Raw genomic sequence first — 27,776 nt, forward strand, 5'->3', positions numbered from 1 at the left:
ATTACTTTTGGGGGATTTGTGTTGTTTTAGTTTTTCTAACCTTACCCTAACACTTACTTTAACCACTCAGTAACATGATTTCCCTTCCTTTACTACTACTGGTATGGCATTGACATGTGGCATTGTAATTTACATTTGCAGCTGGAAATTGTACATGTATAACCTGGAATATTGCAGTATATATGTATTTGAACCATACATGTGAGATGGAAACATCAGCAACTATACTTTCATAGTTTCTTTGATTTACCTGGGAGAGGTAGCTCATTGTGGAGTGACTGCTTCACAGCTTCCTTTAGTTTAGACCTTAGCTCCTGCACAATGTGTTCCTACGGGAAGTAAAAAGGAGACATAATAAACATTTATGTAAACATTTTCTAATTTTGTATTTGATCATTTTGACAGTACAGTGGTTGTGGCATGAATATATAACCTTTAATGTCCTTGTGTACTTTGTGTCACAAATGTTAAAAGGTTAACATTAGAAACTGTGGCCAGGTAAGCAAAACAAAAGCATGGATTGCTGTTGTACCTTGTCCATAGACTGCTTACAGGGTAACCAATATGTCATGTTGTAGTTTGGGTGAGATATCCGTTTTCACCATCATTGTAAAGCCCTAGTTATTTGGTTGATTTGAGGAAGTAATTTCTGAAGAGAATAATTTCTTTCATGTGATTAGGGATTCATTTACATTTGTGCCTCATGTTTAAGGCACTGCATGTGCCTGTCACTGCAGTACCTGGTTCAAATCCAGGCTGTGTCACATGATCGGGAGTCCCATAGGGCAGTGCACAATTGGCCCAGAGTCATCTGTGGCAGGCTGTCATTGTAAATAAGAATTTGTTCTTAACTGACATGCCTAGTTAAATAAAAATGATGTTAAAGGGAAACTGCATGCAAGAACCACCTTTTCTGGTTGAAATTGGCCTATTTGGCATTGATATTAGTCATAAACATTTATTCCAGTGCCATTCTTTATTAAAAAGTATGATTATTTTGGTAATAAAGTCAGTATATTCAAAAACTGAGTTTTGTGAGGTCCTCATTACATACATGAGGGTTGGGTTTGGATTACAATCACGCCCACTTGCCCAGTAACACAGGATTGTAAAGCCTACGAAGAATTGTCTGTACGAAGAAACAGCTGCGTTGATTCACTCTATCCAATCATAGCAGCAAACCGTGAGAGAGACCTGCCCGTTATGCAGCACCTCAGACGTGTTAACATAAGAAAAGACATCGCCAATGTTATGTTGAAAGAACACGTATCCCCTAAGTCCTTTATGGAGAGGCCACTCGCTGATGTGTTTGATACTGATCACTCCAGTCTGCTACTGTTTTGGGCAAAATGAGAATTGAGACGATGCACACTTGCATCCCTATTGCCACTTGTAACATGATTCGCTATGAAACTGTTACATGAACTGAAACCTTGTTTAATACTGTAAGAAATATATATTTTTTTAAACATTGAACATTTGATAGTCAAATAATATTCTAAAGGAAGGTGAGCTGGTTTCACTATTTTTGGCAATTTTCTGGTGTTTTGTGGTGGAAAACTGAGTGCGTCGAGCACAACACCAATTGTGATAATATTAACACTTCAATAATTGAATTGAAACAGTGACATAAAAAAGTATCCTACCCTGAGCTTGGCTAGGAGTGTCAGCATCTTCCCCTTAGCATCGTGGAACATGGTGCTCTTTGATGACTCAATGTGACTCTCGAGTATGTCCTGCATTCTCTTTAGGGATCCTTTCCCATGTACATCTGAAGCCTCTAAAAATCAGAGAGAAAAAGTTGACGAAGTAAGTTATTAAAAAGTCATTGTTAAGAGGTCACTTCTATCCAATGATTATTAAAGGGACAGTTCAGCGGATTGACATATTTAGATATTATATATTTTTTTACTTACCTTGAAAACAGTCTATGAACCTTGTAACTGAAATCCACACTTTGGTTTTGTTAAACTTGTTTCTTTATTTCTTTATTTTTTTGTTAAACATTTTTCAGACTAAAAACCAATCTCACCCGTTTAGCATGATTTAAATATTATGCCCAAATCATTATTTGCTGGCAATGGCTAACAAAACGAAAGTGTGGATTGTAGTCATTCCTTGTTTTCAGGGTTAAGGAAATGAACATCTAAATATCACATTTTGCAGAACTATTATTTTACGATTGCTATTGACATGTATACTAAAGGGAATTACAGTGGCTTGCAAAAGTATTCAACCCCCTTGGCATTTGTCCTATTTTGCTGCCTTACAACCTGGAAATAAAATAGATTTTTTGGGTGTTTGTATCATCTGATTTACACAACATGCCTACCACTTTGAAGATGCAAAATACTTTTTATTGTGAAACAAACAAGAAATAAGACAAAAAAAACAGGAAACTTGAGTGTGCATAACTATTTACTCCCTGAAAGTCAATACTTTGTAGCGCCACCTTTTGCAGCTACCAGTCTCTTGTATTGCCAGTCACTTGGGGTATGTCTCTATAAGCTTGGCACATTCAGCCACTGGGAGTTTTGCCCATTCTTCAAGGCAAAACTGCTCCAGCTCCTTCAAGTTGGATGGATTCTGCTCGTGTACAGCAATCTTTAAGTCATACCACAGATTCTCAATTGGATTGAGTTTCCCTCAGAATTTCCCTGTATTTAGCGCCATCCATCATTCTTTCAATTCTGACCAGTTTCCCAGTCCCTGCCGAAGAAAAACATCCCCACAGCATGATGCGGCCACCACCATGCTTCACTGTGGGGATGGTATTCTCGGGGTTATGAGAGGAGTTGGGTTTGCGCCAGACATAGCATTTTCCTTGATGGCCAAAAAGCTACAATTTAGTCTCATCTGACAAGAGTACCCTTTCTTTCATATGTTTGGGGAGTCTTCCACATGCCTTTTGGTGTACACCAAATGTGTTAGCTTTTTAAGAAATGGCTTTGTTCTTGCCACTCTTCCATAAAGCCCACCTCTGTGGAGTGTACGGCTTAAAGTGGTCCCATGGACAGATGCTCACATCTCCGTTGTGGAGCTTTGCAGCTCTTTCAGGGTTATCTTTGGTCTCTTTGTTGCCTCTCGGATTAATGCCCTCCTTGCCTGGTCCGTGAGTTTTGTTGGGTGGCCGCCTCTTGGCAGGTTTGTTGTGGTGCCATGTTCTGTCCATTGTTTAATAATGGATTTAATGGTGCTCCGTGGGATGTTCAAAGTTTTGGATATTTTTTTATATCCCAACCCTGATCTGCACTTCTCCACAATGTTGTCCCTGACCTGTTTCGAGAGCTCCTTGGTCTTCATGGTGCCGCTTGCTTGGTGGTGCCCCTTGCTTAGTGGTGTTGCAGACTCTGGGGCCTTTCAGAACAGATGTAGATATACTGAGATCATGTGACAGATCATGAGACACTTAAATAAAGTCTACCTGTATGCAATCTAACTAATTATGTGACTTCTGAAAGTAATTGGTTGTACCAGATCTTATTTAGGGGCTTCATAGCGAAGGGGGTAAATACATATGCACACAACACTTATCCGTTTTTAATTTTGTATAATTTTTTGAAATATATATATATTTTCATTTCACTTCACCATTTTGGACTAATTTGTGAATGTCCATTACATGAAATCCAAATAAAAATCCATTTAAATTACAGGTTGTAATACAACAAAATAGAGAAAAAATGCTAAGGGGATGAATACTTTTGCAAGGCACTGTATAGTGACAGATTAATGCTGACAGTTAGACTGACCTATATAGGAGGGGAGCATGGAGGTCATGATTGACTTGGTGAGTGAAGAGTAGATTGTCTTCTTCCTCTGGACGATCTCATTTTTAAGATCTGCTTTCAATTTGTGTTCCTTTTTGACACCAGACAAAATACTATTAGACTACTTAACATTACACTTTACTAGACCGCCATAATTGGAAGGTAGAGCATAGCACAGTACCATCTATGATACAGCTTCACAGATAACATCCAATCAAATGTACATAACACGGTTGTATTTCCACAAACCTCAGTTTTGAGGAATGCTAGCCGAGGAAACATGGTTTCTTCATCATAGCTCTCTAAGAGGATGCTGAAATTATCAATCTTTGCAGAGATAGATTTCTGAGATTTCCTAGAAGACATGATAATAACCATGTTACTCAAGTGGTGTGTCCCAATAAATGTGTCTGTAAGGCATTGAGAACATAACTTACTTGAATGTTTTTGAAAACATTTTTTTAATGGAATCGCACAGAGAGCTGCTCAGTGAAGCGTTCATGTTCGTTTTTACTCCATTTGTTGACCTGCAGAACCCCTGGCCGTTGCATACAGCTCTCAGGGTCTGGTGGTACCCCCCTCCTCCTTTTCCTTTCTGAAAAAACATAAAACATGATCATCCTATTGTCAGATTGGAGAAAAGATTGGAGTTTTCCTAATTTTATCTTGTTCTTAGAGCAGCTCTGCCTCCATTGAAGAAACAATTGTGATTGTTTAAGTTTTGGCAAGAAATGCATTCCAAGTAATTCCAATTAAGTTTAGAGTTAGGGTTTGGGGTGGCATATACGAACCAGGGACCATATGTGAGCTTTCATCCAACCAATCACATTTGTTCAAATCAAATTGAATTTGGCACATGCTTTGTAAACAACAGGTGTAAACTTACAGTGAAATGTTTACTTCTGGGCCAAACAATGCAGAGAGAGGAATAAATAGAAAAATAATAACACAAGGAATATACACACAATCAGTAATGATAACTTCGCTATATACAGCTGAAGTCAGAAGTTTAAATACACTTAGGTTGGAGTCATTAAAACTCGTTTTTCAACCACTCCACTTCAACCACTCTTGTTAACAAACTATAGTTTTGGCAAGTCGGTTAGGACATCTACTTTGTGCATGACACAAGGAATTTTTCCAACAATTGTTTACAGACAGATTATTTCGCTTATAATTCACTGTATCACAATTCCAGTGGGTCAGAAGTTTACATACACTAAGTTGACTGTGCCTTTAAAAAGCTTGGAAAATTCCTGAAAATGATGTCATGGCTTTAGAAGCTTCTGATAGGCTAATTGACAACATTTGAGTCAATTGGAGGTGTACCTGTGGATGTATTTCAAGGCCTACCTTCAAACTCAGTGCCTCTTTGCTTGACATCATGGGAAAATCAAAAGAAATCAGCCAAGACCTCAGAAAAAAATGGTAGACCTCCACAAGTCTGGTTCATCCTTGGGAGCAATTTCCTGAAGGTACCACATTCATCTGTACAAACAATAGTATGCAAGTATAAACACCATGGGACCACGCAGCCGTCATACCGCTCAGGAAGGAGATGCGTTCTGTCTCCTAGAGATGATCGTACTTTGGTGCGAAAGTGCAAATCAATCCCAGAACAACAGCAAAGGACCTTGTGAAGATGCTGGAGGAAACAGGTACAAAAGTATCTATATCCACAGTAAAACGAGTCCTATATCGACATAACCTGAAAGGCCGCTCAGCAAGGAAGAAGCCACTGCTCCAAAACCGCAATAAAAAAGCCAGACTATGGTTTGCAACTGCACAAGGGGACAAAGATCGTACTTTTTGGAGAAATGTCCTCTGGTCTGATGAAACAAAAATAGAACTGTTTGGCCATAATGACCAAGCCGGAGAACACAATCCCAACTGTGAAGCACGGGGGTAGCAGAATCATGTTGTGGGGGTGCTTTGCTGCAGGAGGGACTGGTGCACTTCACAAAATAGATGGCATAATGAGGGAGGAAAATTATGTGAATATATTGAAGCAACATCTCAAGACATCAGTCAGGAAGTTAAAGCTTGGTCGCAAATGGGACAATGACTCCAAGCATACTCCCAAAGTTGTGGCAAAATGGCTTAAGGACAACAAAGTCAAGGTATTGGAGTTGCCATCACAAAGTCCTGACCTCAATTCTATAGAAAATCTGTGGGCAGAACTGAAAAAGCGTGTGTGAGCAAGGAGGCCTACAAACCTGACTCAGTTACACCAGCTCTGCCAGGAGGAATGGGCCAAAATTCACCCAACTTATTGTGGGAAGCTTGTGGAAGGCTACCCAAAACATTTGACCCAAGTTAAACAATTTAAAGGCAATGCTACCAAATGCTAATTGAGTGTATGTGAACTTCTGACCCACTGGGAATGTGATGAAAGAAATAAAAGCTGAAATAAATCATTATCTCTACTATTATTCTGACATTTCACATTCTTAAAATAAAGTGGTGACCCTAACTGACCTAAGACAGGGAATTTTTACTAGAATTAAATGTCAGGAATTGTGAAAAACTGAGTTTAAATGTATTTGGCTAAGGTGTATGTAAACATCCGACTTCAACTGTACATGGGGTACCAGTACCATGTCAATGTGCAGGGGTACGAGGTAATTGAGGTAGATATATACATATAGGTAGGGATAAAGTGACTAGGTAACATGATAGATAATAAACAGTAACAGCAGTGCATGCTATGAGTCAAAAGAGACAAAAACGGTCAATGTAGATAGTTTGGGTAGGTATTGGTTAACTATTTAACTATTTAGCATACTAACAGATTAACAGACCAGTGATCTTGAGAAAGAGCTGCATTTAGAACAAGGTTGAATAAATTACGCTCAGAACAAGATTGAATAATCTGGGCTCAGAACAAGATTTAATAAACTGCGCTCAGATCAAGTTTGAAGAAGTAAAACTCCATTGAACCCTGCTAGAACCTTATGGCCCAGCCTAAGGTACCATTGACTTACTGGTGCTATCACTTCCTCCTTGGCTCTTGTCACACATGTCTTCTCTGACTCTAGCACTCCGGCTGAAAGGCACTTGTCAAACTCCATGTGAATGTCTGACATGAACTGGTCAATGTTCTGGAGCTCATCTTCCAGCCTTTGTTCTAGAAGTTTGTGCAATGTTTCTTTTTCGGTCTCCATCTTAAACACAACAGAGAAAAACCAATCCGTAAATTCAGTGAGTTGGTGCAAGGGTAAATTCATCACAAAAGGCTAATGTATTAAAGGAAATACCGATTTGGTGATCTCATGGTTTACCACGTGGACCAGGGAGAGAATCCCATACGCTCCATTCACATAGTCTCTCATCACTTTTTCTGACCTTTGGTCGTTCAGGCTTTTCAGCAGAGCTCTCAGCTCAGGTATCTCTGAAGACAAGATGTCTTTATTAATCTTTCTGTTTATGTAAAATTATCTTTAGGTAAACAATAATTGTATGAGCAGAGACAGTTGTTGTTAGATTCACATTCAGGGTGAGAATATGACTTTAGAATAATGGATATTATATAATAACAGCTCCAACTCCAATGTATTAGGTGCAAAGAGGTATTTGCAAAGGGTATTTGCAAATTGTGCCGGGCACTTGTATTACGTTTGGTTATGTTTAACCTCTGCCATACCCTAACACTTACCCTAATACACGTTCATTATACAGTACCTAACAATCTGTTTGCACCTATTCCTATTGGAGGTTTTGTTGCACAATAATGCAAGTGATCATACCTGTCTCTTCTTGTCTCAGAATGCAGTTGTTATCCTTCTGGAATTCTTGAGAACTAACTGTAAACACCTGCATTTCATCAATAGCCTGAATGTATGTGACAAAAGATGACAAAAGAAAAACAATACATCAATATAATTATCAATCAATCATCAGTCAATCATTGCTGAAGCAGCTAAACTGGTTCGTTTGGAGTTACTTCAGGGACATTTCCAAGTTTTTGAAGAATACCAAATCGCATTTCCCTATTCAATGAACTTCCGGTCTAAGAACGCTAATGCCATTTTAATGGATGTTATATTCTTCTAATTCAAGAGAACACCATTTTCTTCTGACAGATTGCATTTCATGTCCAAATTATCTTAAAGTAACTTTATTGAGCTACACAATCAATTTGAGACACTTTCGGAGGATTTGGACATAAACCACAAAAAACTGCATTGGTTTTTTGACACAAAGCTAAAACATTTGGATTGCTGTCTAACCTCATCCATACACTACAAGGCAAGGAAACTATCCATTTAAGTTAAAACTGGACCTTTTTCTGGTTTCAATCAATCTATATATCTGAAGTTCCTTTATAGTTTCTTATTTGGTTAAGAAAATAAAAAATAAAACATCTTACTTCATACGGGTTGCTGTAATTCTCTTGAATTTCCATCTTGGCTTGTTGATTTCGGTGCAATATGCATGCACGTTTCTGCTCCTCTGAATAGTTAGAAGAGTCCTAATTGCATGTGAAATAAGAGGAGACCATGGTTGATATCCATACAGTGACATATTCAATTCTCTATAAACCAACTATTTGTTTATAGTTCTGTAAACAAAGTATTTGTTATATTTTGTGTATCTGTACCTCTATGTGAAGGTCTTCATCGTCCAATTCACTGAAATTAGTTTTTTTCTTAATTAGTGATGTATAAGCAGTGAAAATATGTCTATATCTTTGTATTTACAGTGCCTTCAGAAAGTATTCTGACCCTTTGACCTTTTCCACATTTTGTTAATTTACAGCCTTTAATAAATACAAATCAAAAGCAATCTACACACAATACCCCATAATGACAAACCAAAAACAGGTTTTTAGACATTTTTGCAAATGTTTTAAAATACCTGTATAAAATAGAATACCTTATTTACATAAATATTCCAACCCTTAGCTATGAGACTCAAAATTGGGCTCAGCTGCATCCTGTTTCCATTGATCATCATTGAGATGTTTCAACAATTGGAGTCCACCTTTGGTAAATACATTAAATTTGGAAAGGCACTCACCTGTCTATATTAGGTCCCACAGTTGACAGTGCATGTCAGAGCAAAAACCAAGCCATGAAGTCGAAGGAAATGTCAGTAGAGCTCCGAAACAGGATTGTGCCGAGGCACAGATCTGGTGAAGTGTACGAAAAAATGTATGCAGCATTGAAGGCCCCCAAGAACACAGTGGCCTCCATCATTCTTAAATGGAAGAAGATTTGAACCACCAAGACTCTTCCTAGAGCTGGACACCCGGCCAAACTGAGCAAGGGAGGTGACCAAGAACCCGATGGTCACTCTGACAGAGCTCTATAGTTCCTCTGTGGAGATGGAAGAACCTTCCAGAAGGACAACCATCTCTGGAGCACTCCACCAATCAGGCCTTTATGGTAGGGTGGCCAGACGGAAGCCACTCCTTAGTAAAAGGCACATGACAGCCCACTTGGAGTTTACCAAAAGGCACCTAAAGACTCTCCGACCATGAGAAACAAGATTCTCTGGTCTGATGAAACAAAGATTTAACTCTTTGGCCTGAATGTCAAGCGTCACGTCTGGTGAAAACCTGGCACAATCCCTACGGTGAAGCATGGGGGTGGAAGCATCAGGACGAGGCAAAGATGAACGGAGCAAAGTACAGAGAGATCCTTAATGAAAACCTGATCCAGAGCGCTCCGGACCTCAGACTGGGGCGAAGGTTCAACTTCTGACAGTAAAATGACCCTAAGCACACAGCCAATGCAATGCAGGAGAGGCTTCAGGACAAGTCTCTGAATGTCCTCCTTGAGAGGCCAGCCAGAGCCCGGACTTGAACCCAATCGAACATCTCTGGAGAGACCTGAAAATAGCTGTGCAGCAATGCTTCTCATCCAACCTGACAGAGATTGAGAGGATCTTCAGAGAAGAATTGGGGATATTCCCTAAATACAGGTGTGCCACGCCTGTAGCGTCAAACTCAAGAAGACTTGAGGCTGTAATCACTGTCAAAGGTGCTTCAACAAAGTACTGAGTAAAGGGTCTGAAAACATATATAAATGTGATATTTCAGTTCTATACATTTTTTGGGATAAAAAAAATGTTTTTTGCTGTCATTATGAGGTATTGAGTGTAGATTGATGAAGATATATTTTTTTATTAGACATTTCTGAATATGTCTGTAACCTAACACAATGTGGAAAAAGTCAAGGGGTCTGAATAATTTCCCAAAGGCATTGTTATTGTATACCATTTTTTTCAATAATCGCAATATGAAACTGTTAAAGCAGTAGCAAAATATAGGATGAAAATGTCTCACCCCATATAATTGTCTGGGTTGATGATGTCTGTCTTAGTACAGATGAAGGTGATGTTCTGACACTGTCCACCAGGACCCATATTACTGATGCTGTTGTCCAGTATATTCCATGCATCACTGTCCGCTGCGGCCCGGTCAATGTCAGCCACGACCCACACAGAGGAGCACTTAGTAATGTACTATAAAAAAAAACATGGTGTTCAGAAATGTTGTTTAGAATGTTAAAACAAATGTAACAGTTGAAATAAAATAAAACATTGGATATAGTCATCATTCAAGCTGAAACGTTTTAGGTGTACATGATGAGTTCATTGCCAGTGGTTCTAATGCTGGAATTCAATCTAACACGCTGTAGTAATGCTTACAGTGCCGTTATTTAAAAAAGAAAAATCCTGCACACATACACACTACACTTCTTTGAAGTAGGTTTTTATAGCTCTTATGAAAACGTTGTTAATAAACAGTACACACGTTTTGTGTACTGTGGAAGGACCACCAGAGGGAAGGCTGGGCTCACGGATAGTAGCCCAACAAGGCATGGGAGACAAGGTAACCAGAGGCAATTAAGCACAGCTGACGGTACTAATGACATAGTCTCCTTCCCCTATAAGAGAGAGAATGTAACCAGTAGAGAGGGGAGGGGAAAACTATCTCTGGAACATGGCCACCGAGACAGAGGAGCTATCCAGGAAGAACCACTAAAACGGTGACAATCCTGTGACTTTTGTTGTAGTTTAAAGATAATCCTTTTGTGTTCCTGTTTCATCTGGAGAAGAAGATGTATGTTTTTCCTTGGAAGATTTTCATTGATTATGTTGGAGTGTTTGTGTTGACCAAATGCCCTCAATAGAGAACTGTGTTCAATCAAGAAAACCTACTCCTGACTCGTTTATTCCACCTTTCCGCTTTAGAGTGACGCCCAATTACTTGGTCCGCTCTCAGTACGTTAAATGCATAATTTAGCTTGAATACAGGAAGTGCTAGAATGTATTCTTAAAATAAATAGTTTGTTCTTTTTGCTTTTTGAGGTTCAGATTTTTAGGGTTCTGCATAAGCAGAAAAGAATCCCATACCTACTGTAAAATGTTTTGTTGGACCTTTGATGTTATCCTCTATGGCAGTGGTTCCCAAACCTTTTATAGTCCCGTGCCCCTCAAACATTCAACCTCCAGCTGCATCCCCCCTCAAGCACCAGAGTCAGCATACCCTCAAATGTTGTTTTTTGCCATGATTGTAATCCTGCCCCCCACACACACACACACACACACACACACACACTATAAGATACACTCATTCTTATGTTTAATAAATGTGAGTTGTGACAACTCACACTCATTCATATGTTTAATAAATGTATCTTATAGTGTGTGTGTGGCAGGGTTACAAAGTCTCAGTCTTAAATCATTTTCCAAACACAGTTTTTGCCTGTATTTAGTTTTTAGGACCGAGAATCCACTCTCACATAGATACGTGGTTGCAAAGGGCATCAGTATCTTAACGGCGAGATGCAAATTAATTACTTAAAAATCATACAATGTGATTTTCTGGATTTTTGTTTTAGATTCCGTCTCTCACAGTTGAAGTGCACCAATGATAAAAATTACAGACCACTACATGCTTTGTAAGTTGGAAAACCTGCAAAATCAGCAGTGTATCAAATACTTGTTCTCCCCACTGTATGTCTATGTCCTGGGAAATGTACTTGTTACTTACAACCTCATGCTAATCCCATTAGCGCACGTTAGCTCAACCGTCCCGTGTGGGGTCACCAATCCCATAGAGCAGGTATTCCCAAACTGCGGTAATCCAAATAAAATGTGAGTCACATTTAAGGTGCTATTTTGCTTTAACTGTTCCTGAGGCCCTTGTTAAGGTCAACGGCATCATGAACTTTAGCCAGTACCAGGACATTTTATACAAAAACCTGGTTGCCTCTGCCAGGAGGCTAAAACTTAGATGCAAGTGGATCCCAGCAAGACAATAACCCAAAGCAGAAATCAAAAACCACAAAGAAATGGTTCATTGATGACAAAATAAAAAAAAATGAAATGGCCATCTCAGTCTCCGGACTTTAACCTCATTGAAAACCTGTGGTTTGAAATGAAGAGGGCAGTCCATAAGCGCAGGTGAAGGATATCAAGGATCTGAAAATATTTTTTATGGAGAAATGGTCTGAGACCTATCCCAATGTGTTCTCCAATTTCAATTTTTTGGGGAAAAAGACTCAATTATCCTCGCATGGTGAGGTATTGAAAGGTATTGAAAACAGAGGCGCCAATACATTTTTGCCCTGACCTTTTTCTGCACATGAGAAGAAGCTTTGGGATCTGTAATCCGGAGATAAAAAGGTCTGAGAAAAGTCTGATCAATAGCCACCTGTAAACAACATCTCTTTCTCTGGGCAATTGTATTGAATAGTATAAAATAATAGAATTTGCAACTTTTTTTGAGCATACAATATAGCTCAGTATTTGTATTATTTATTTTAAACAATGTTTTTTACTCATCTTTATCAAGGCTGCCAATAATTTGAGTTTGGACCTCTATATAAACTGATGCATGTTTACTATTTGAAAGTGATATAATCATAAAATACAAGTACATTTCTTTGCTTTTAGTTTGAAAACCGTGAACTGACAATATAAAATGTACTTCATTTTGGTAAGGGAGGCCTAACCAAAAACATTCTCTGATTAAACCACAGATACCACATATGACATTGCACCTGAATTGAGACCTACTGTAAATGCATTCAGAAATGATCACAAAAGTAAATGATTACCGATTCCCACATCTCATCTCTGGCCTTGTTGCAGTCTCCAGTTCCTGGAAGATCCACCAGCACAATGTGTTCCAGAAGATCCTTGGAGTTTGGCATCTTGATGGTCACATACTTCACAAGTGGCCAGTAGTGTATCTGAGATGAGTTAAATTGATTCCCATATATCTTTCTTTTGCTTCGTATGTAGCAGGCGATCTCTGTAGAGAACTTTGTGGCCTGTCAAATAATGTAATATTATTCTTTAGTCACACTCTGCCCCTTTACAACTTTCTGGTATATTTAAACATTGATGGCTATTATGCATTTCATGTTGTATGTCATGATGTCCGTGAAGTTCAGGAGATAAAATGGGAATAATTTGGACTCAAATTGGATATCAGACAGCAAAAAAGACCCTTATAAAAGAGGCTTAAAATGACTTACTGTGTCAAATGACAGGATTTTCCTAGTTGATGAGAGAAACTCTGGGATGTCGCTGAATGTCTCTGACTCCAGTGACTTCAGTTCATCAAAGCTTTTCCCGACTGCATCTTCTCCGTACAATGCCTGGATTTTACTGTTCGCCATATTCACCATCCTTTTATCTTTCTCCTCACCATCCATTTCTTTGATTTTCAAAAGTGATTCCAGCTCCTTCTCCCATTCCTAAAAAAAGTCAAACATTATTATTTTACTGAATATATTATATATTTATATGATGGATCAAATGTTTCATTACCCACATATTATAATTCATAAATTATAACTACTTTGTTGAGGTAAATGTACTTGATACAACTGTGATGTGTTGTTGTCTCACCTACAGTGGGGCATAAAAGTATTTAGTCAGCCACCAAAAATCCAGAAAATCACATTGTAGGATTTTTTTAATGAATTTATTGCAAATCATGGTGGAAAATAAGCATTTGGTCAACTACAAACAAGCAAGATTTCTGTCTCTCACAGACCTTTAAGAGGCTCCTCTGTCCTCCACTCGTTACCTGTATTAATGGCACCTGTTTGAACTTGTTATCAGTGTAAAAGACACCTGTCCACAACCTCAAACAGTCACACTCCAAACTCCACTATGGCCAAGACCAAAGAGCTGTCAAAGGACACCAGAAACACAATTGTAGACCTGCACCAGGCAGGGAAGACTGAATCTGCAATAGGTAAGCAGCTTGGTTTGAAGAAATCAACTGTGGGAGCAATTATTAGGAAATGGAAGACATACAAGACCACTGATAATCTCCCTTGATCTGGGGCTCCACGCAAGATCTCACCCCGTGGGGTCAAAATGATCACAAGAACGGTGAGCAAAAATCCCAGAACCACACGGGGGGACCTAGTGAATGACCTGCAGAGAGCTGGGTCCAAAGTAACAAAGCCTACCATCAGTAACACACTACGCCGCCAGGGACTAAAATCCTGCAGTGCCAGACGTGTCCCCCTGCTTAAGTCAGTACATGTACAGGCCCGTCTGAAGTTTGCTAGAGAGCATTTGGATGATCCAGAAGAAGATTGGGAGAATGTCATATGGTCAGATGAAACCAAAATATAACTTTTTGGGAAAAACTCAACTTGTCGTGTTTGGAGGACAAAGAATGCTGAGTTGCATCCAAAGAACACCATACCTACTGTGAAGCATGGGGGTGGAAACATCATGCTTTGGGAATGTTTTTCTGCAAAGGGACCAGGACGATTGATCCGTGTAAAGGGAAGAATGAATGGGGCCATGTATCGTGCGATTTTGAGTGAAAACCTCCTTCCATCAGCAAGGGCATTGAAGATGAAACGTGGCTGGGTCTTTCAGCATGACAATGATCCCAAACACACCGCCCGGGCAACGAAGGAGTGGCTTCGTAAGAAGCATTTCAAGGTCCTGGAGTGGCCTAGCCAGTCTACTCCAGATCTCAACCCCATAGAAAATCTTTGGAGGAAATTGAAAGTCTGTGTTGCCCAGCAACAGCCCAAAACATCACTGCTCTAGAGGAGATCTGCATGGAGGAATGGGCCAAAATACCTTGTGAAGACTTACAGAAAATGTTTGACCTCTGTCATTGCCAACAAAGGGTATATAACAAAGTATTGAGATAAACTTTTGTTATTGACCAAATACTTATTTTCCAAATAAATTCATAAAAAATCCTACATTGTGATTTCTGGATTTTTTCTCTCTCATTTTGTCTGTCATAGTTGAAGTGTACCTATGATGAAGATTACAGGCCTCTCTCATCTTTTAAGTGGGAGAACTTGCACAATTGGTGGCTGACTAAATAATTTTTTGCCCCACTGTAGCTATTTTAAGATAAATGCATTAAATGTAAGTTTCTCTGTATAATATTGTTTGGGAAACCCTGTGCTAAAATACAAAAAAAGTCAATGTGATTATATTTGCATGGTGTCAGGCCAGAACGTGGTGCCTAGATGACTTACAGATTGCACCCTTAAAATGAAAAAAAATCTATATTCTAATGAAATTCACACTTGGGGTTTATCAACATTGCTAAAATCACCTCATTAGAAATGAAGTCAATCTCTGCCACGTAGTTGGAGTCAGTCATATTGGCCTCCACCTGGATGATGACTGATGTGCATGCGCCAACAGTCCCTGAGGGCAGCAAGGTCTTCACCCCCAAAATGGCATTCATCAGTGAGCTCTTACCAGCTCCTGACCTCCCAAATACACCAACAACAACTTTGTCGTCAATGATAGCCTCCAAAGCTGAGATTTTGTTCCTGTAAAGAGTGAAGCACAGAAAAGCAATGTCACACTAAAAATGCAATTAATTGACTTGAGGTCTATCTATACATAAACAGTAGAAAGCAGAGGGGTGTACTACGAAGTGAGATAGAGGAGTTAGCAAGCTAACTTTTGTCAACTCTGAATTCAAATTGGGATAACCGTTGATACTGTGGCTCACCTTTTAGCCAGGTACATTTCTATGACAATGAATCCTAAAGTTCTTACTCTACCTGCTTCAGGGCAGGCTAATTCCAATTTACGCTAAATAAAGTTTCTGAGAATAGAGTTACATTTTTCAGCGGAACAATTGCACAAAATGTGACGGGATTCAAGAAGGTGGGCGTTTGATGCTAGTTCCCACTTCACAGGAGGGGTGCTTCAAAATACATTTTTAAAATACTTGCAAGTGATCTGTAAATTTGATTAAAGGTGTTAAATTACGAGCCTAGGTTACCAAAAGAAACAACTAAGCTTCAGCTGAAGTCGGAAGTTTACGTACACTTAGGTTGGAGTCATTGGGGCGGCAGGTACCCTAGTGGTTAGAGCTTTGGACTAGTAACCGAAAGGCTGCAAGATCAACTCCCCGAGTTGACAAGGTAAAAAGCTGTCGTTCTGCCCCTGAACAAGGCATTTAACCCACTGTTTCTAGGTCATCATTGAAAACAAAAATTGGTTCTTAACTGACTAGTTAAGTGAAGGACTTTTTTTAAAACTGGTTTTTCAACCACTCCACAAATTTCTTGTTAACAAACTATAGTTTTGGCAAGTCGGGTTAGGACATCTACTTTGTGCATGACACAAGGAATTTTTTCAACAATTGTTTACAGATTTCACTTATAAATCACTGTATCTCAATTCCAGTGGGTCAGAAGTTTACATACACTAAGTTGACTGTGCCTTTAAACAGCTTAGAAAATTCCAGAAAATTATGTCATGACTTTAGAAGCTTCTGATAGGCTAATTGACATCATTTGAGTCAATTGGAGGTGTACCTGTGGATGTATTTCAAGGCCTACCTTCAAACTCAGTGCCTCTATGCTTGACATCATGGGAAAATCAAAAGAAATCAGCCAAGACCTCAGAAAAAAATGGAGATTTCCACAAGTCTGGTTCATCCAAATTTCCAAACACCTGAAGGTACCACTTTCATCTGTACAAACAATATTATGCAAGTATAAACACCATGGGACCATGCAGCCGTCATACCGCTCAGGAAGGAGACGCATTCTGTCTCCTAGAGATGATCGTACTTTGGTGCGAAAAGTGCAAATCATTCCCAGAACAACAGCAAAGGACATTATGAAGATGCTGGAGGAAACAGGTACAAAAGTATCTATATCCACAGTAAAACGAGTCCTATATCGACATAACCTGAAAGGCCGCTTGGCAAGGAAGAAGCCATTGCTCCAAAACCGCCATAACAAAGCCAAACTACGTTTCGCAACTGCACATGGGGACAAAGATTGTACTTTTTGGAGAAATGTCCTCTGGTCTGATGAAACAAAAATAGAACGGTTTGGCCATAATGACCATCGTTATGTTTGGAGGGAAAAGGGGGAGGCTTGCAAGCCGAAGAACACCATCCCAACCGTGAAGCACGGGGGTGGCAGCATCATGTTGTGGGGGTGCTTTGCTGCAGGACGGACTGGTGCACTTCACAAAATAAATGGCATCGTGAGGGAGGGAAATTATGCATCAGTCAGATGTCAGGAACTTAAAGCTTGGTTACACATGGTCTTCCAAATGGACAATGACCAAGCATACTTCCAAAGTTGTGGCAAAAAGGCTTAAGGACAACAAACTCAAGGTATTGGAGTGGTCATCACAAAGCCCTGACCTCAATCCCATAGAAAATGTGTGGGCAGAACTGAAAAAGCGTGTGCGAGCAAGGAGGCCTACAAACCTGACTCAGTCACACCAGGTCTGTCAGGAGGCATGGGCCAAAATTCACCTACAGTTGGGCAAAAAAGTACTTTGTCAGCCACCAATTGTGCAAGTTCTCCCACTTAAAAAGATGAGAGAGGCCTGTAATTTTCATCATAGGTACACTTCAACTATGACAGACAAAATGAGAAAAAAAATCCAGAAATCACAATGTAGAATTTTTTATTAATTTATTTGCAAATTATGGTGGAAAATAAGTATTTGGTCAATAACAAAAGTTTATCTCAATACTTTGTTATATACCCTTTGTTGGCAATGACAGAGGTCAAACGTTTTCTGTAAGTCTTCACAAGGTTTTCACACACTGTTGCTGGTATTTTGGCCCATTCCTCCATGCAGATCTCCTCCAGAGCAGTGATGTTTTGGGGCTGTTGCTGGGCAACACAGACTTTCAACTCCCTCCAAAGATTTCCTATGGGGTTGAGATCTGGAGACTGGCTAGGCCACTCCAGGACCTTGAAATGCTTCTTACGAAGCCACTCCTTCGTTGCCCGGGCGGTGTGTTTGGGATCATTGTCATGCTGAAAGACCCAGCCACGTTTCATCTTCAATGCCCTTGTTGATGGAAGGAGGTTTTCACTCAAAATCTCACGATACATGGCCCCATTCATTCTTCCCTTTACACGGATCAGTCGTCCTGGTCCCTTTACAGAAAAACATTCCCAAAGCATGATGTTTCCACCCCCATGCTTCACAGTAGGTATGGTCTTCTTTGGATGCAACTCAGCATTCTTTGTCCTCTAAACACGACGAGTTGGGTTTTTACCAAAAAGTTATATTTTGGTTTCATCTGACCATATGACATTCTCCAAATCTTCTGGATCATCCAAATGCTCTCTAGCAAACTTCAGACGGGCCTGGACATGTACTGGCTTAAGCAGGGGGACACATCTGGCACTGCAGGATTTGTGTCCCTGGCGGTGTAGTGTGTTACTGATGGTAGGCTTTGTTACTTTGGTCCCAGCTCTCTGCAGGTCATTCACTAGGTCCCCCCGTGTGGTTCTGGGATTTTTGCTCACCGTTCTTGTGATCATTTTGAGATCTTGTGTGGAGCCCCAGATCAAGGGACATTATCAGTGGTCTTGTATGTCTGCCATTTCCTAATAATTGCTCCCACAGTTGATTTCTTCAAACCAAGCTGCTTACCTATTGCAGATTCAGTCTTCCCAGCCTGGTGCAGGTCTACAATTTTGTTTTCTGGTGTCCTTTGACAGCTCTTTGGTCTTGGCCATAGTGGAGTTTGGAGTGTGACTGTTTGAGGTTGTGGACAGGTGTCTTTTATACTGATAACAAGATCAAACAGGTGCCATTAATACAGGTAACGAGTGGAGGACAGAGGAGCCTCTTAAAGAAGGTCTGTGAGAGCCAGAAATCTTGCTTGTTTGTAGGTGACCAAATACTTATTTTCCACCATAATTTGCAAATAAATTCATTAAAAATCCTACAATGTGATTTTCAGGATTTTTTTTCTAATTTTGACTGTCATAGTTGAAGTGTACCTATGGTGAAAATTACAGGCTTTTTAAGAACTTGCACAATTGGTGGCTGACTAAATACTTTTTTGCCCCACTGTAACTTATTGTGGAAAGCTTGTGGAAGACTACCTGAAACATTTGACCCAAGTTAAACAATTTAAAGGCAATGCTACCAAATGCTAATTGAGTGTATGTGAACTTCTGACCCACTGGGAATGTGATAAAAGAAATAAAAGCTGAAATAAAGCATTCTCTCTACTACTATTCTGACATTTCACATTCTTAAAATAAAGTGGTGATCCTAACTGACGTAAGACAGGGAATTTTTACTTGGATTAAATGTCAGGAATTGTGAAGAAATGTACTTGGCTAAGGTGTATGTAAACTTCTGACTTCAACTGTAAAAAGGGAGAAAGACAGGATTCTTCCTGGGTTGCCATGATTGGCTGAGATAATGGTGCACCTAGACATGCCAAGAGATGAGTTCTATATGGTCTGACATGTCACAGGCTTCTGTCTTTAACAGAATAGGGGCTTCCCAGGTCAGTGAATAGATCAGATTTGCTACCATATTTTTTAAAAGCTATAGCTATTGACAACGGCAAAAGTGTTGCTTTAGCTCTCAACAACATTACTGCCCTAAATTTAACTGGTACTATCGACAACGTTCAGTTGGAGAAAGTTGTGAGCCACTACTTTCTGGAGAACAATGCCAGACTGACTCTCTTTGACTCTGAAAATACTGTAAATGAGATGATGAGGAAATGCCTGACTTGGGCTAACATTAGACCTAGTTCGTTAGCTTTACCTGCAGATTCACACTGCATCATTTCATGCATGGTGGCTTGCTAAGTGAATGACAATCAGTTTGCATTGCTATACGCAGGGATTCAAACTCTGCACTTTTGGGAGATATTCACCTTTGTGATCTCAATGGGAATAATTTGCCTACCCGGTACGGAGGGCAGCTGAATCAGGTGCAGGTACCTCTAACAGGGCAGGACAAATTTAAAGAAAAAGGAAAGCAAGGCTTTAAAGTTGGCTTTTCTACAGACTAGGAATGCCTTGAAGATCGCAATCGACCGGTTGGTGACCACTGCTATAAACCATAGCTTGTGATTATGGTTTGGGAACTTGTTTAGTTAGCTAGCGAAACAAAGGTGACAAAAGAGAGCCATTCACAAAGAGACCTGTTCACATGTGAATTCTTAAAGAGATGGGTGTGGCTAAGGCTAAAGAGAATGTGAACAATGCTGAATGGCTTTCCAAGAGGTGTTCAGTGTTCCTGAGTAGTCCAGTGTCAGTCCTGACTTGATTTACCAACTTTTTGAAGAATATAAGTACACTTACCTTAAATAACCAATGAAATCCATGTTTGCATATGGAGGTGACACCTTGTCTAGTCTGCTAAGGACTTTTCCAAGGCCCTCTTTGGCCACTTTGATGACATCCATCTCTACACACACACACACACACACACACACACACACACACACACACACACACACACACACACACACACACACACACACACACACACACACACACACACACACACACACACACACACACACACACACACACACACACACACACGAGGTGGACAAACAATGAGTTTACAATGTAATAATTGTATTACGCTGTGGTATACTTTTTAACATCGGGTTTAGTGCTTGTTTCTTAAAGTAGCTATTATAACGAATATATCTTACCGAGGGTAGGTGTTGCTGCAGTTCCCTTTGCTATGGCACAAAGGCGTTTATTACCTTCCCTGCCCTGATCATTTGAAGTAGAGGGGTCATCAGACCCTCTTTTGTGGCCTGAGAGAGAATCACAATCACTCAATGTTCAAGCAGATCCATTATCTGTCCAAGAAGTCAGTATTTCCTTCATGGTAGGCTGTATACCATTTATGTAAACATAATATACATTGGACAACAAGAAGTTATTATAGACATATTAATCCTCAACTGAGGTAATGTGCGTCTTAGACTTTCATGTACCTTGGGTAGGCATGATTTGACACCGTCCGGGGCTTAGACTGAAAAAGAAAAAAGAAATTCACTGATTATGGTGATGAAAACAGAGATAATAAATTCACTGATTATGGTGATGAAAACAGAGATAATAAATTCACTGATTATGGTGATGAAAACAGAGATAATAAATTCACTGATTATGGTGATGAAAACAGAGATAAGAAATTCACTGATTATGGTGATGAAAACAGAGATAATAAATTCACTGATTATGGTGATGAAAACAGAGATAATAAATTCACTGATTATGGTAATAATAATAATAATGCTCTGAATTTACAAACAGACAATCAGACAATGCTCTAAATTTACAAACACCCAGAGCACACTCCGAGCGCAATCTGACAATATAGAGTGAATTTACGAATGCAACCAAAGTTGCAAATCTCTTACATTACTCACTTTTGCTTGTCTAATTTGCAGGAATTTTAGCATTTAATTATCACCTTATAAGATATGAATCCAAATCTGAATCAATTTAGCCCAAGCTTAACCCTAATCAAACATAATTAAATTAATGTTGCTACTTACATATAAAACAAAAATATATTTTATACTCACACAACATGAAGTTGCAAATCTCTTAAAAATGACTGATTTGTTTCCTTACTCTTATAGCAGTCCTAACCTATCACATGAGGAAATTGAAGTTATTACATGTCTTTCCTTTAAATGAGTCCACACTGAAACGTTTAAACAAAATATGCTGATACTTACCACATAAAGGCAATGTTCAGCAAATATATATTCTGTGCTACTGACACGGCCCTCTAGCAAGAAAACACACTGAAAAACAAGACTATGTGGTGTTGAAAGAAGTACAGCAGTATGGGTATACTGTAGGTGTGGCTGTTCTTTGTCATGTTGTGATGCAGGTTTACATTCATTGGCATGAGTTTTGCCATGGAGGCATGACTGAGCGGTTTCTGCTAGAAGGACCAACTGCAAAGTCAAGATTGATGATAATTGTAAAAATTTATGAAAATGAAAATTAGCTTTTTGGTCTTATTTTAAGGTTAAGGTTAAGCACTAGGGTTAGCAGTGTGGTTAAGGGTAGGGTTACGGTTAGGTTTCAAATCAGATTTTATGACTTTGTGGCTGTGTCAGATAGTGACCACTCTGCAGAGCTGCCTTCAGTACATGAGTCATCTCAATAAATGCCAAGCTGCTGTTGTGACTGGTTTTCATATTCATTTGCAAGCAAAATTATGCGAGGTACGAAAACACCTCAGTGTGGTAGATAACCCTAATTTCCCCTCTATAAAATATAATGACCTTGCTCAGTATATTACTGTGATTGCGCAATAGTGCTTGAAACAAATGAAACTCAGAAAAGATCCTGTCATACAATAACTTCAACAAAATAATACTTATGTAGCATGTTCATGTAAGAATCTTTAATGTTTCAAGCTAATGGTTTTAGCTCCATAATACATTTTTCTTCCACCAATAATTTAAATAAATAGCTTTCTGTCTGGCATCTTTTATTGAGTGTTTTTCAATCTAAGAATAACAAGTGTTGCCAAATTTGCAAGTTATTTTGCAGTTTTCTACTTGCATAGCAAAAAAAGGCAGTAGACAAAAAGTAGGAACAAATATATATTTTCTATTCTATATCCATGACCATGTATGTAATTAGTGTATATATTCTATATCCATGATAATGTATGTAATTAGTGGATATATTCTATATACATGATCATGTATGTAATTAGTGTATATATTCTATATACATGATCATGTATGTAATTAGTGTATATATTCTAAATACATGGTTACTAAGACGTAATGACAGGCAGATGTGGACATTTGTGAAGAAACTTTATAAGCCACGTTCTCAAATGTAAGTTTATTTACTTTTTAGAAGGATAAAGTCCACAGATAAATAGAAAGTGTAAAATGTTGAAATACAAGAGAAGATAGACCAGAAGCAAGCAAAATAATCATTTAAAGAGCACATTTGTATCAAGTTTCCATTCCTGTGAAATGTTGAGCAGGGACAACATTTGCACACTGTAAAAAATATTGTACCCCTTTTACTTTCAAAAATGTAGGAAACTATTTGCATCAACTTTTTAAAGAACACACTATGTGTTCTTTCAGACAAGTAACTCTTAATCCACATTATAGCAGGGGGTGTTCAGCCATAACACAAACACTACCGGTTAAACGTTTTAGAACACCTACTCCTTCAATGTTTTTTCTTCAATTTTACAATTTTCTACATTGTATAATAATAGTAAAAACATCACAACTATGAAATAGTAACCAAAAAAGTTATATATTTTATATTTGAGATTCTTCAAATAGCCACCCTTTGCCTTGATGACCGCTTTGCACACTCTTGAAATTCTCACAACCAGCTTCATGAGGTAGTCACCTGCATTTCTATTAACATGTGTGCCTTCTTAAAAGTACAGTTGTGGGATATCGTTCCTTCTTGTGTTGTGACAAGTTAGAGGGGTATACAGAAGATAGCCCTATTTGGTAAAAGATAAAGTCCATATTATGGCAAGTACAGCTCAAATAAGAAAGAGAAACGACAGTCCATCATTACTTTAAGACATGAAGGTCAGTCAATCTAGAAAATATCAAGAACTTTGAAAAATGTTTCAAGTGCAGTTACAAAAACCATCAAGCGCTATGCTAAAACTGGCTCTCATGAGGACCGCCAAAGAAATGGAAGACCAAGAGTTACCTCTGCTGTAGAGGATAAGGTCATTATAGTTACCAGCCTCAGAAATTGCAGCCCAAATAAATGCTTCACATATTTCAAGTAACAGACACTTCTCAACATCAACTGTTCAGAGACTTTGTGAATCAGGCCTTCATGGTTGAATTGCTGCAAAGAAACAATTACTAAAAGACACAATAAGAAGAAGAGACTTGCTTGGGCCAAGAAACACAAGCAATGGACATTAGAGCAGTGGAAATTTGTCTTTTGGTCTGGAATCTACATTTTTAGATTTTTGGTTCCAACCACTGTCTTTGTGAGACGCGGTGTAGGTGAACAGATGATCTCCTCGTGTGTTTTTCCCACCGTAAAGCATGAAGGAGGAGGTGTGATGGTGCGTTGCTAATTTATTTAGAATTCAAGGCACACTTAAACAGCATGGCTTCCACAGCATTCTGCAGCGATACACCATCCCATCTGGCTTGGGCTTTAAAAAAACAACATTTAACCTTTATTTAACTAGGCAAGTCAGTTAATAACAAATGAGTGTTTACAATGACGGCCTACCATGGAACAGTGGCTTAACTGCATTGTTCAGGGGCAGAACGACCGATTTCTACCTTGTCAGCTCGGGATTCGATCCAGCAACCTTTCAGTAACTGGCCAAACGCTCTAACCACTAGGCTCCCTGCCACTCCACCAAAGGAATGGAAGACCCAGAGTTACCTCTGCTGCAGAGGATAAGTTCATTATAGTTACCAGCCTCAACAATATTGGGGACTATCATTTGTTTTTCAACAGGACAATGACCCAACACACCTCCAGGCTGTGTAAGAGCATTTGACCAAGAAGGATAGTGATGGAGTGCTGCATCAGATGACCTGGCCTCCACAATCCCCAGACCGCAACCAAAGTGAGATGGTTTGGGATGAGTCTGACCGCAGGGTGAAGGAAAAGCAGCCAACAAGTGCTCAGCATATGTGGGAACTTCTTTAAGAATGTTGGAAAAGCATTCCAGGTGAAGCTGGTTGAGAGAATGCCAAGAGTGTGCAAAGCTGTCATCAAGGCAAAGGGTGGCTATTAGAAGAATCTCAAATATAAAATATATTTTGATTTTTTTTAAAAAAATGGTTACTACATTCTGTACAGGGGGTACGGGTACAGAGTCAGTGAGCGGGGATACAGGTTAGTTGAGGTAATTTGTACATGTAGGTTAGGTAGGGGTGAAATGCCTAGGCATGGATAATAAACAGCGAGTAGCAGCAGTGTACAAAGCAAATGGAGGGGGGTCAATGTAATAGTCCGGTGGCCATTTGATTAATTGTTCAGCAGTCTTATGGCTTGGGGGTAGAAGCTGTTAAGGAGTCTTTTGGTCCTAGACTAGGCGCTCCAGTACCGCTTGCCATGCGGTAGCAGAGGAAGCAATCTATGACTTGGGTGACTGGAGTCTCTGACAATTTTATGGGCTTTCCTCTGACACCTCCTATTATATAGGTCCCTGGTGGCAGGAAGCTTGGCCCCAGTGATGTACTGGGCCGCACGCACATGCGCCTTATTGTCAGATGCCAACAGTTGCCATACCAGGCAGAGATGCTCTAGATGGTGCAGCTGTAGAACTTTTTGAGGATCGGGGGACCCATGCCAAATCTTTTCAGTCTCCTGAGGGGAAATGGTTTTGTCGTGCCCTCTTCAAGACTGTCTTTGGGTGTTTTGACCATGTTAGTTTGTTGGCGATGTGAAAACCAAGGAACTTGAAACTCTTGACCCGCCTTTTCCTGTAGTCCACAATCAGGTCGTTTGTCTTGCTCACATTGAGGAAGAGGTTGTTGTCCTGGCAACACATTGCCACTTTTACCACCTACATGTAAACTCAGCAAGAAAAGAAACATCTCTTTTTCAGGACCCTGTCTTTCAAAGATAATTTGTAAAAATCCAAATAACTTCACAGATCTTCATTGTAAAGGGTTTAACCTTTCTAGCCCAGGGGTTCCGCTAGCGGAACACCCACAACATTCCCCTGAAAAGGCAGCGTGCGAAATTAAAAAATATTTTTTTGAAATATGTAACTTTAACACATTATCAAGTCCAATACAGCAAATGAAAGATAAACATCTTGTTAATCTACCCACCCGTCCGATTTTTTAAATGTTTTACAGCGAAAACACAACATATGTTTATGTTAGATCACCACCAAATCCAAAAAGACACACAGCCATTGTTCCCAGCCAAAGATAGTCACAAACACAGAATTAGAGATAAAATTCATCACTAACCTTTGATAATCTCCATCAGATGACACTCATATGACATCATGTTACACAATACATTTATGTTTTGTTTGATAATATGCATATTTATATCCACAAATCTCAGTTTACATTGACGCCATGTTCAGAAATGCCTCCAAAATATCAGGAGTAATTACAGAGAGCTACGTCAGATAACAGAAATACTCATCATAAACTTTGACGAAAGATACATGCTTTACATATAATTAAAGATACACTGGTTCTTAATGCAACCGCTGTGTCAGATTGTTTTTAAACGTTACAAAAAAAGCCTACCATGCAATAATCTGAGATGTCGCTCAGAAGTAACAACATTTCTCCGCCATGTTGGAGTCAACAGAATTATGAAATTACATCATAAATATTCCCTTACCTTTGATGATCTTTCATCAGAATGCAGTGCAAGCAATCCTAGTTCCGCAATAAATCGTTGTTTTGTTTCATAATGTCCATTACTAGTGTCCAATTAGCTGCATTTGCTACCAAGTTTAGCCCACATGCCCAAAAGCTGGCGCTGGTCAAGGCGAACTCGGACGAAACTAAGTAGAGAATCAATCTTCAGGAAGTTATTTTCATATATATCCAATAACGTTCCAACCGGAGCATTCATTTTTGTCTAAAGAGTCATGGAACGCAGACGATATCAACAGATAATTGCGCAACCAGGAAATGGCATTCTGCCAGGCCAGTGACTCAATCCCCTCCCATTCAGTCAAATATAACACTAGGAGCTTCATTCCACATTCTACTGAATGCTGACATCTAATATGCATATATTAGCATCTAGGACAGAGTAGGATGCAGTTCTCTATGGGCACGCAATTCATCCAAGGTGAAAATGCTGCCCCCTATCCCTAATTAAACACTGTTTCCCATGCTTGTTCAATGAACCATAAACAATTAATGAACATGCATCTGTGGAACGATCGTTAAGACACTAACAGCTTAAAGACGGTAGGCAATTAAGGTCACAATTATGATATCTTAGGACACTAAAGAGACCTTTCTACTGACTCTGAAAAACACCAAAATAAAGATGACCAGGGTCCCTGCTCATCTGCGTAAACGTGCCTTAGGCATGCTGCAAGGATGCATGAGGACTGCAGATGTGGCCAGGGCAATAAATTGCAATGTTCATACTGTGAGACGCCAAAGACAGAACTACAGGGAGACAGGACGGACTGCGGATCGTCCTCGCAGTTGCAGACCACGTGTAACAACACCTGCACAGGATCGATACACCCGAACATCGCACCAGCGGGACAGGTACAGGATGGCAACAACAACTGCCCGAGTTACACCAGGAACTCACAATCCCTCCATCAGTGCTCAGACTGTCCGCAATAGGCTGAGAGAGGCTGGACTGAGGGCTTGTAGGCCTATGGGCACAAACCCACTGTCGCTGGACCAGACAGGACTGGCAAAAAGTGCTCTTCACTGACAAGTCGCGGTTATGTCTCACCAGGGGTGATGATCGGATTCGCGTTTATTGTTGAAGGAATGAGCATTACACCAAAGCTTGTACTCTGGAATCAATTTGGAGGTGGAGGGTCCGTCATGGTCTGGGGCGGTGTATCACAGCATCATCGGATTGAGCTTGTTGTCATTGCAGGCAATCTCAACGCTGTGCATTACAGGGAATACATCCTCCTCCCTCATGTGGTACCCTTCCTGCAGACTCATCCTGACATATCCCTCCAGCATGACAATGCCACCAGCCATACTGCTCGTTCTGTGCGTGATTTCCTGCAAGACAGGAATGTCAATGTTTTGCCATGGCCAGCAAAGAG

At 39.7% G+C, this 27,776-nt stretch overlaps 1 protein-coding gene across 12 annotated transcripts in view; it reads right to left on the minus strand.

Moving 5' to 3' along the window:
- LOC110486955 (nuclear GTPase SLIP-GC) overlaps positions 1–26,634 on the minus strand; it is a 41,771-nt gene extending 15,137 nt beyond the window's left edge. For 2 of the 12 annotated variants that reach the window (XM_090197293.1, XM_090197291.1), the window contains exons 1-18: positions 21,742–21,892; positions 20,989–21,026; positions 20,698–20,805; positions 20,336–20,441; positions 15,337–15,559; positions 13,265–13,486; positions 12,842–13,057; positions 10,060–10,238; positions 8,371–8,401; positions 8,140–8,241; positions 7,517–7,601; positions 7,028–7,161; positions 6,755–6,934; positions 4,208–4,365; positions 4,020–4,125; positions 3,753–3,861; positions 1,647–1,780; positions 251–329 (exon numbers count right to left, since the gene is read on the minus strand). In XM_090197293.1, coding sequence (XP_090053419.1) covers positions 251–329; positions 1,647–1,780; positions 3,753–3,861; positions 4,020–4,125; positions 4,208–4,365; positions 6,755–6,934; positions 7,028–7,161; positions 7,517–7,601; positions 8,140–8,241; positions 8,371–8,401; positions 10,060–10,238; positions 12,842–13,057; positions 13,265–13,486; positions 15,337–15,559; positions 20,336–20,441; positions 20,698–20,805; positions 20,989–21,026; positions 21,742–21,746 — 2,215 coding nt within the window. In that variant the 5' untranslated portion in view covers positions 21,747–21,892. Of the gene's footprint in view, positions 1–250; positions 330–1,646; positions 1,781–3,752; positions 3,862–4,019; positions 4,126–4,207; positions 4,366–5,128; positions 5,259–6,754; positions 6,935–7,027; positions 7,162–7,516; positions 7,602–8,139; positions 8,242–8,370; positions 8,402–10,059; positions 10,239–12,841; positions 13,058–13,264; positions 13,487–15,336; positions 15,560–20,335; positions 20,442–20,697; positions 20,806–20,988; positions 21,027–21,585; positions 21,653–21,741; positions 21,896–26,359 lie in introns of those variants that run through there. The other 10 variants (XM_090197300.1, XM_090197298.1, XM_090197301.1 and 7 more) reach the window with 8 other exon arrangements.
- Positions 26,635–27,776: the final 1,142 nt, after the last annotated feature.

This window comes from Oncorhynchus mykiss, chromosome 13 (genome assembly GCF_057628025.1).
Source record: "Oncorhynchus mykiss isolate SJ-2025 chromosome 13, ASM5762802v1, whole genome shotgun sequence".
Lineage (NCBI taxonomy): Eukaryota > Metazoa > Chordata > Actinopteri > Salmoniformes > Salmonidae > Oncorhynchus > Oncorhynchus mykiss.